Source organism: Macadamia integrifolia, chromosome 2 (genome assembly GCF_013358625.1).
Source record: "Macadamia integrifolia cultivar HAES 741 chromosome 2, SCU_Mint_v3, whole genome shotgun sequence".
Taxonomy (NCBI): domain Eukaryota; kingdom Viridiplantae; phylum Streptophyta; class Magnoliopsida; order Proteales; family Proteaceae; genus Macadamia; species Macadamia integrifolia.
The window spans coordinates 42,011,616-42,021,745 of record NC_056558.1 but is presented as its reverse complement, the minus strand read 5'-3'; the positions used below and the strand labels follow the sequence as shown (position 1 = coordinate 42,021,745).

Here is a 10,130-nt window from a genome sequence, read left to right as displayed (position 1 = left end):
GGGGGGGGAGAAAGATGACTACACCTCTAGCAATTTGATCAGGTACCCAAGTACCCCATCAAATATAGTTAATAGGAAATCCATTTTGGTACATTTGTGAATTCCTTGGGGAGAGGGTTCCCTCTTAATTCTTCAACAAAGTTTAGACATCTGATTTAGGGGATGGCTCTGATTTTGTTTCTTGTATCATTATCCTCTCTTCTTCTCCTTTTCTGGTAACTATGCTTTCCACAAGCACATCATTCAGGTAAAATAATAAATCAGGACCTTTTGGATAAAATTTAAACAGAGATCTCAATCTCGTCTGCGCCACTCATGACCTGGCAGGGGAAGGAGGGGGACCATTCAGAGTAAAAAAGAGTGGGAGTGTGGGGGGGGGGGGGAGGTTTTGGTGCTGAATTTAGTGTGACAATTGTTTATCTGGTGCCGTCAAACTAACATGGAGCCTATTCTCCAAGGTACTATACGTATAACAGTGCCATCTCCAACAGGAAAAGTAAAATGCTTATACCAGTATACCACGATTTACTGACTGGTAGCTCTCTGATACGAACCTTGGGAGAAACCACCATAGACCGGCTTATAAGGTGAGGGAACCCTAGATCATATCAACCCACACCAAATCCCTTTCGTAACCGATGTGCAATCAGCCCCCATATGATTGATATGGGACCATAACAACTGCAATGCTTCCGAACTAATGTCCACGGCAGCTCACTCCGGATTAGGTATCCTTTTCTAAGGGGCTCCACTCTACTCCAAGGTTTGCAGATAGCCCTTTCATAGGGGCTTCACTCTGACACTAGGTATCCCCTTCCATGCAAGGGTTGGGACCGAGGATCGGATCCTCTGATAGCACGAACCTTGGGAGAACTCAACCCCATAAACCGGTTCATAAGGTGAGGGAACCCAAGACCATATTAATCCACACCAAATCTCTTTCGTATCTGATGTGGGATCAGCCCCCGTATGATTGATATAGGATTATAACACTCTCAAGGGCACTGTACAAATGGTATTCTACTTTCTCAACCCCCTGAACAAGATCACTGATCCAACACTTGGGGAACCCAAGTATTGGAACCAACACTTGGCGAACAGTAGTATTCAGAAGCCAGAAGAAATAGGAAAGACATCTTCAGAGTACAAGAACTTGTCGGAAGTGGTCAGGCCTAGTTTTCTTGATTGAGAGGAGTATGTGATATTCGGGCTTTAGTAGCCAACAATTGCCCCCTAGAGCTATTGTGACTTTAAATATATTGGAATTAAGGAACAGGGATCGTATATCTGACAGCAACTACCGTTTGAGTTTAGCCGTTGAGATTTTAATAAAAATAAAATGTGATTTTGCTCCATTTGATCGTCTCATCTCGGCTCGATCAGATGCGATCGAACACTTATACAAACTACCCATTAAAGACCTTTCCCATAAGAAAATGTATATTAATCAATCCGGAACACTCTCATAAGTTACGAACTGAAATTAGACTTGGGTTTAAGAATGAAGAAATCGAACCTGATTGTTCGCTGGATTGACAGAGGATACCACTTGACCGCTCCCTTTCCACTTCCCGTTAACGTAAGAGCCAGGATTGTGAGGACCCAAACCCAGCTCCTTCAAAAACTCGTACTCTTTCCTCGCGAAACCCATCTGCACAACAATTACAATTTCTGATTACGATCAATCGCCGGGGAAGAAAGAACAAAAATCAGAAACAGATTCCCAACCTTTCTTCTAAGAACAAAACTTACATTCAACAGATGAAGAAATGAAAGAACTACCAATCAATAATTTCAGAACTTTGCAGCAAACCTGTTTTTATGCCGAATGGATCGGGAAGAGATCTTGGGATTTTAAACAGATAACAGTGGGAGTGTGATAGCTGACACGTAACGACAGAGTGATACTTATACCAGAAAAAAATCTGACGGGACAGCCAAACAGTCCCTTACTCATTCTTTGTATAAACCGTATGGGAGGGCGTCATTAGTACACGAGGTACCTGTGAGGTCGGGAAGCGAAAACTACGTAATTCTTAGCCGACGATGTCGAGAGACTATTTCAACTGTTTAACCATTAGATCGTAATATTCGTACTTTATTGTTGGACTAAGAGTGCCCTTTTTGTATTGACATTTGGTTGGTTCAGGTTAAATCATCTTAAGATTAAGATTAAAATTAAACAATTTGATTAGGTGATTGGAATTGGATGGTTCCAATAATTGATACTTGTGGCATGGATCATGGAAATGCTTTTAATGCATGACACGTATGGATTCAAATGCCTTATTGGATAAGGCTTTCAATGACAACAAGGATGACGAGGAGGAGGACAAGGATGAAGAAGATGGTGACAAAACATGAATAGGATTGACATCAAAATTGTGTGGAGTTGTTACCCAAAAAAAATTCTTTGGAGTTTGGAACCCTATTATTTTTTGCCTTATAACTTTGAGAGTTGAGTTCCCACCAATGTGCTTACCATAAAAAGAAAAAAACTCCCACCAATGATAGGGGAGGGAATCGTCCAATAAAAAGGTTTCAATGGGGGGGGGGGGGGTCCATGGGGATGTGAGAGAGCATGTGGAGGAATCTACACATGGTGTCGTGATAATTTTGTCCTCCTCTTTTATACAAAAAATAAAAGGAAATTTTACCATACCATCCCTTGGAGAATATCACAATTATAATACCACCCTTCTGTTTCACTAAATTATACTTAGACCCCCCATCGTTAGTCACTGTTAAGGAATATACCTTATTTGCTGATCTCAACAATTATATTTTACTTTAAATACCAAAATGCTCTTATTAAATATGAAGTACCAAAATTACCTTTACAATAAGTTAACATTTCTTTACCATAATCGATAGGTTTTGGACCCCATTCCAAGACCTAATTTATCTTTCTCCCAAATCGCCACTGTTGGACCCCCGGTGATCGTTCATAGCAGCGGCATCAGTGACGGATGGCAACCTTGCGGCAACCCGTAGGACCTCGCAGCGACCAGGCGAAACCCCTATGATATAGTCAATTGTGTGTTTCTTCTCTCTCCCCATTCCTGACCAAGCCATTGTCTTCGCTCTCGTGACTCTTCCTGTACTTAAGCTCCACGAAGCTATCCCTGTTGGTTACTAGATGTAGCTCAAGCCCATTAGCCTAACCCTCTTATCTATTCTTGGGGTCAGTCCCCTCTTCTCTTTTCACTCTGTTTCCCATTTGCAAGATTTTATTTTCTTTGGATTTGAATTTGAGTATTCGACCCATTTGGGTGTTCTTTTAGGATTGCAGTTTATAGGAATTATTCGTTTGATTCGTTCTTTGCTCATTTGTGATGTGAACTATAGGAACATGGTCCCTGTTCCTTTTATCATACTCTACTTGAAGAGGTTTGCATCTTTCCTCGCTTGGAAGAGCCCATCAACTTCACGGTTCCTTGACCTACTGTTCGAGAGGGTCAAAGAGAAAGCCGACCTTGTAGAAGAGTCCCAATGGATCGGTCTGATGTTGTTTGTGGCAGTGCCATTCCCTGGAATTGGGGAGTGGACTGGAGCCATTATAGCTTCAATACTAGATATGCCCTTTTGGTCTACGGTTAAAAATCGATAGGTTTTTTAATAGCTAGGGGATGAATAGAAATGTTCCAATGTCTGAGGCAGCAGGGGATGATGAACCCTTGAAGTCAATTAATCACCATGATGAAACACCTGAACAAGAGGAAGGGGAACTTGAGAAGTGAGAGAACTGGACAGAGAAGTCAAAACAGAGGTCAATCCAAGGACCAAAAATAGCATAACCATAAAAGTCAAGGCCATGGAATTGTGCACCGTCATCCTGGTGTTGTAGGTTCAAAGCCACCTCCAGGGCCAAAAATGCCTGATGGAACTAGGGGATTCACAATGGGTCGTGGCCTGCTTCTTGTTTAATTAAAATTCAACTTGAAGGGTCGTGGGCATTCCTAAAGATTTTGATGGGTTATGCAAAAGAGTGTGTTGGATTAGTGTGGATTCTGTGTTTTTATCTGCAGAGCGCATAAGTTTGGTTTGGATTAAAAAAAAAGAAGTTATAATGGTTAAAACATGAGTTTTTTAATGGTAAGGGTATAACGGTCATTTTAACTCGACACTTAACAGTGACTGATGATGGGGGTCTGAGTATAATTTGGTGAAACAGAGGGGGTGATCTTATAATTGTGGCACGGTAAATTTTCCAAAAGAAAATTATGAAGCGAAAAACAAGAAAGAGAGCCTAGCACAAGAGAACATATGTCCAGATCTCTAGAATGTATACTAGTTCAACCAAATCGGGGGGTATATTAAGAACTTGTAAACCAAATAATTGAGTTGCTAAAGTTGACAAGTATCGAATGATTGTTTGGAGTTCAGGGGAAAACGAAATTGATGAACCATTTATAACGTTGACACACATGATCAAATGGGAGGTGCAATTATTTATGATCCATTGCAAAAGGGTGGGCAATGCAAGGTCCCTCATCAAATTAGCCAAAATTGAGATCAGGCTAGATGGATATCGGCACCTGATTCCTTGAACCATGCATATGAGAGAAATTGGTCTCATTTTCAATTCAAATACACTATACTAAGAGATGGCTTGAATCATCGCCACTTTTATGTTGGCCATGGGAGTCATTATCTCTTTAAGATTTCAAAGACACTACATTTTGTTTAAATGTGTGAATATATTCGTCAAGTGAAAGAACAATAATATGTTATTCCAAAGAGGTAGCTCAGTTGACAAAGGCCAAAAATCTCGCAATTAGAGGTGGTGAATTCAACTCTCCTTCCGGCAAAAGCACTGTAGTGCTGTCTCCTATGGAGGTTTTGGGCTTTCTAGTGAGGCTGTTAAGGATTAAGCGAGGGAGTTGTCATGACTTTGCAAACCCCCCCCCCCTCCTCAGTCCCATCAACCACCCCTTGGGTGTCTTGAGCTTATAATTGGTAACCCCCCAACGATACAACAATATACCCCATCTAGGTGCATTTGGGAGATGTAGACCACACATGATATAAGGCTAAGATAGATCGATGAGTTGATCGTCTTTCCAACATTGCTTGTTGTTAGCGCTTCTTCATTCTAATATCAAAATCATTGAGGATGACTCAAGGTATGTATTTTTTGCTTTATTATGGACGAATCCACAACAAATTTATATTGCATCTCATATGGCTGTCAATTGGTCAGTTTCGTTCGGTGTTATTTTGGGTTGAATCGATTTTGATGTGGAAATGGTGAAACCGAAATCAAACCAATAAGGAAATATCAGTTTTGATTTGATCAAACTTTGGTTTGACTTTGGTTTCTTGTATCGATTTGTAATTGAGTTGATTTTTTTGCTTTAGTCTGATTTGTGTTCGATTTACAACGCAAATTTATACAATATTATGCAATTTTTTTTGAGTTTTGGGCTGATTTCAATTCCTTACCTGTTTCGTTTTGATTTGATATGGGTTTTTATCAATTTCGGTTTGAATTTGTTCAATTTCTATGCATTTTCGGTATGGTTTTGGGATTATAATATTTCAAATCAAAATCATCCCAATAAGACTTTGATTTCTAGTGCGATTTACTTGTGATTCTCTCTCCTTCCTAACATTTTAGTGTTAAATGGTCAGTCTGGTCTGATTTCAGTTTTTTTTTTTTTTTTCTAAACTTGTCTGCATATAATAGGCCGACTTATAAGGTATTTGGTCTACAGACTCTACACAAGTCATGAAACTAATAGCACGCTTTGTAATCGGTTTTGGTTCATTATCAATTTCTTTTAATGGTCCCTAATTGATCCGCTCTTGGGTTTTAATATACATTAAAAAAAAAAAATACAAATATATTAAATTAATGAGAGAGTTTCTCATGATGTCAATGGGAGGAGTTACTTGTATGCTATACCGCTGGTAGTACAAATAATTATATCATCAATATCAGGCACACGTGGAGACTATGAAAGAGATTGTGTGGGCCCCATATCTCATTCAGTTATGGGGTGCAAGTTGAAATTAACAATTTATGTTTCCCTTTTCCTTTTAAATTTTAGGGAAAATGTAATTTGAGCAGTAGGACCTAAGTACACTAGCATCTACTTAGTGTCTATCTCTCCCTTCCTCCCATAAAATGACCTCGTTATTTACAATCATTTTATGTTAACTCAATGGTGCACTCTTTTAAGTCGTTTATTTAAAGAACCCTCTCTTTTAAATTTTATCGATTCTATCAAGTCTTTTCAGTGTACATGGTCTCCAGTTTCTTGAGCGATGGCTCCAAACTTTTTTTTTTTTTAATGTGAAGTCCACTTGAATTTTTTGTTTTAACGCTACGAAGTTTTATTTGTGTGGGTGTGATTGATGCTAAAAATAATGTATTGGATTAGGTTATTCATATCATTAGTTCAGAAAAATGTGTCTCATTATGTGCTCAATGTACAATGATAGAGAAAACTATTGATGTTGATTAAAGGAGCCTTCTATATGGTGTAAAGCAAGCAAAAGAGTAAGGATGCGGTCTAAGGAAAATTTGGAATGACTCGACATAATTAGACATATAACTTTCTAATAATAATACTAAATCATGGCCTTAGAGTACGATCACCTTTTTATGGATGTTTATACTTTTTTGTTTATACCCCATTTTTGTCCCGGGCTTAAAAAGGAATAAGTATTTCTTTTTCAATTGAAAAAAAAAGGTTTTTTTACCACTAATTGGTGTAGCGTTGAGATTCATTCTCACACTGACAGCATGAGAAACCTTCTCCCATTTTTTTTCATTTTATCCAAATTTTTTCTGTTTCGATCCAAACAGAGGTTTAAGTTGGTTTGTTGAATCAGTACGTCAGGGTCTCGTTTCTTTGACGCCCCCTGACAAAAACGTCGAAAAGCGTAAATTTCTTGGGAGCTTTCCTTCTCCAAGAAGAGATTTTAGCAGAAATTACACTCAGAAGAAGCTACAGAATCCCCAAGAAGGAAAAAAATTTAGCAGAAATTGCCGCAAGAGAGAGAGAGAGAGAGAGAGAGAGAGAGAGAGAGGCGCAGAGGCGTTGATTCCCGTGAGGTTCATCTGCTCGAAAGCCTCACAGGTACCAACATAAAACTTTCAATCTTCTCCTAGACTCTGAATTTTGTTATGAAATTCATCGAATTTGACGATTGTAGGTCCAAGGAAATCTATTCTATTGCTGTTGCTTTGATCTCCCAAATGCCAAACTAGGGTTTCCTTTGCGTGCATTGAAAGTTTGAAACCTAGAAATTTTATGTTCCGAATTCGGTAATTGGGTCTTGTGCTAAGGTTTTTGCATTATCCATGTCATATATCTGAATAATTTGTGAGAGTTTGAGGATTATGAGCAAAAAAATGGGAGAACCGAACAGGACGAGACGTCGACTTGGTAGAATTTATATTGGGGTATGCGCTCTTGTGCTACTTTTCTTTTTCTACAATCGGGAAGATGTCCTTAGGAATCCATTCCTCAGGCAAGCCTCTTTAACTTTTCCGCATCGATCGAACTCAAATTTCGATCATATAAAGGTCATTCACAGGCGTGCAATGGCAGTTGGTGGTAACTCTTCCGCTTATAACGTTAAGGTTGTCCAGAATAATTCGATTGCAGATCATACACCGTGCATTGGGCTATCTGATCACGAGGGCTACAAGAACCAATGCGAGTACCTGAATGCAAATCCGGAGTGCTCGGCAGGAGGATTCTTTGATTACATAAGGTTCTTCTACTGCAGCTGTGAGAAAATTAGCACATTGGGCTACGCAATTTTAGGTTTATGGCTTGCAGCTCTATTCTTTCTGTTGGGTAACACTGCCGCTGACTACTTTTGTTGTTCTCTGGAGAAACTTTCATATCTATTGAAGCTTCCCCCAACGGTTGCTGGGGTTACTCTCCTTCCCCTTGGAAATGGAGCTCCTGATGTTTTTGCTAGCATTGCTGCTTTCATGGGTTCTGATGCTGGTGATGTGGGGCTTAATAGTGTGTTGGGTGGAGCTGTTTTCGTTACTTGTGTTGTTCTTGGGACCGTTTCTCTCCTTATTGCAGATAAGAAAATTCAGATTGACCGGAGATGCTTTATCAGGGATCTCAGCTTCTTTCTATTTACTCTTCTGGCTCTTTCTCTGATCTTGTTTATTGGTAAAGTGAGCGTTGTGGGTGCAATTGCCTTTGTCTCAATATACATGATCTATGCTTTTTCAGTTGCCGCAAATGAGATTTTGAGGAAACATGCTAGGAGGTTAAGGTTGGATGCTGTGACACCTTTGCTGCCAGTCCAAGGAAGTATATTCTCTTATGTGAGTGAAGAGGATGATTCTAGTTACAGCTCATTGCTTGATGTAGACACTCATAACAGCCCCCCACATCTCCATACTACATTGCCACAGTGGATGTGGGCTTCAAATGTTGCAATTTATTCAGATCAATCGCTAAAGTCTGGTTTGGCAGATAGCCCAAGGCCTTTATGGGGTTGGAGCGACGAGGGCACCGAGATTGACAGTCCATTGTTCTCCTTTTCTAAAGCACTTACAATGATGAAGATGCCCTTGATAATCCCAAGGCAATTGACTATTCCAATAGTTGAAGAGGAACGGTGGTCTAAAGGATATGCTGTAGCCAGTGCGTTTTTGGCCCCCGTTCTCCTGGTCTTCCTGTGGAATACCCGTGACAATGTGAATTCTCAAATTGGAACTGCTGTGTATGTTATTGGTGTTCTATTCGGTGCTGGACTCAGTATTCTTGCATTTATCTTCCTGAGATCTGATCACCCACCTCGCAAGTTCTTATTTCCATGGGTATTTGGGGGTTTCATGATGAGTATCGTTTGGTTCTACATTGTTGCCAATGAGCTTGTTGCTCTCTTGGTTGCATTGGGGGTAATTTTCGGAATCAACCCATCAATCCTTGGATTAACTGTATTGGCATGGGGCAACTCAATGGGTGATTTAATGTCAAACATTGCACTTGCAATGAATGGTGGGGATGGTGTACAGATAGCTCTGTCAGGATGTTATGCAGGACCCATGTTCAATACACTTGCTGGTTTGGGAATCTCAATGCTGCTTGGGGCCTGGTCAAAGAGGCCTGCTTCTTACATGGTGCCACGAGATGTTAGCTTGTTTTACACAATTGGATTTCTTGTGTTGGGTCTTATTTGGGCTCTCATTGTTCTACCACGGAATGATATGCGTCCTAACAGGATGTTAGGAGTTGGCCTTATAACCCTCTATTTGATATTTCTTTCTATTAGAGTGGGCAATGCTGTGGGTTTTATCTCACTGGTTGGTCTGAGTTGACATTTGGTTTGTTTCTAATTAGAAGAATGCAGAGAAAATGATGATTTACGCACATGTGAATAGAACATTTAGTTGATAGACCATCGATGCTGGTTCTTTATCTCAGTAAAGTTCAGTAGGAGTAGTATTATTCAGCTCTTGGATGCAATCAAGTTGGTGTGGGAATGTGAATACCGTGGGTTCTACTTTTCCAATACCATGTAGACATAAAGACAAAGGAGTTCAACTCCATACATGTATTACATGAAGATGATTTGGGAGAAGGAATGAAAATATATAAGAAAATAGACCTTGTGCTTGTTTTCTCTCTCTCTCACTGTGTATATGTGTGATGAATCCTTTTTATATATTCTCGTTAGTTGCTGCGAGTTGAGTAATTTTCTTTATGGTACTTGACCTGACACCTGAAATGTGCAATGGCAATCAACTAAAGTGCTGCCATTTTCTGAATTCTGTGCAGTATGCTATGTGAACTTCCAAGCTGATGCTAAAACAATGTAAGGCTTGCCCATGTAATTGGATGCAGAATATAAAGTAGCAAACCTGACTGATAGTTTATCTCTGCAAAACAATACATGAAATATTAATGCTTTATTTTACTGGTTTTTTTTGCTCCTGTATCCATTCAGTCCTTCAAAGGACTTTCTGTCCTTGTTGAAGATGTAAATATTGAATCAATGGTTTTCAGGTGCATGTGGATCCAGCCAAATTACTAACTATGCATATGAATTGTCGAATTCTTGTTAGCAGGGGATTCAGTTTGCCCTAGCAGGGAATCTGATTTGCCCATGCTTTATGGTAAGGCTAACCAACTACCCTTGTTATT

The 10,130-nt window shown here is 39.7% G+C and overlaps 1 protein-coding gene across 1 annotated transcript; it reads left to right on the top strand.

Annotated features, from left to right (window-relative positions):
* The first annotated feature begins 6,777 nt into the window (after nt 1-6,777).
* LOC122071884 (cation/calcium exchanger 4-like) lies at nt 6,778-9,615 on the top strand. Its single transcript, XM_042636345.1, has 2 exons — nt 6,778-7,088; nt 7,165-9,615. Exon 2 carries the CDS (start codon nt 7,352-7,354, stop codon nt 9,302-9,304), a length of 1,953 nt encoding a protein of 650 aa, XP_042492279.1. The 5' UTR covers nt 6,778-7,088; nt 7,165-7,351; the 3' UTR covers nt 9,305-9,615.
* Nucleotides 9,616-10,130: the final 515 nt, after the last annotated feature.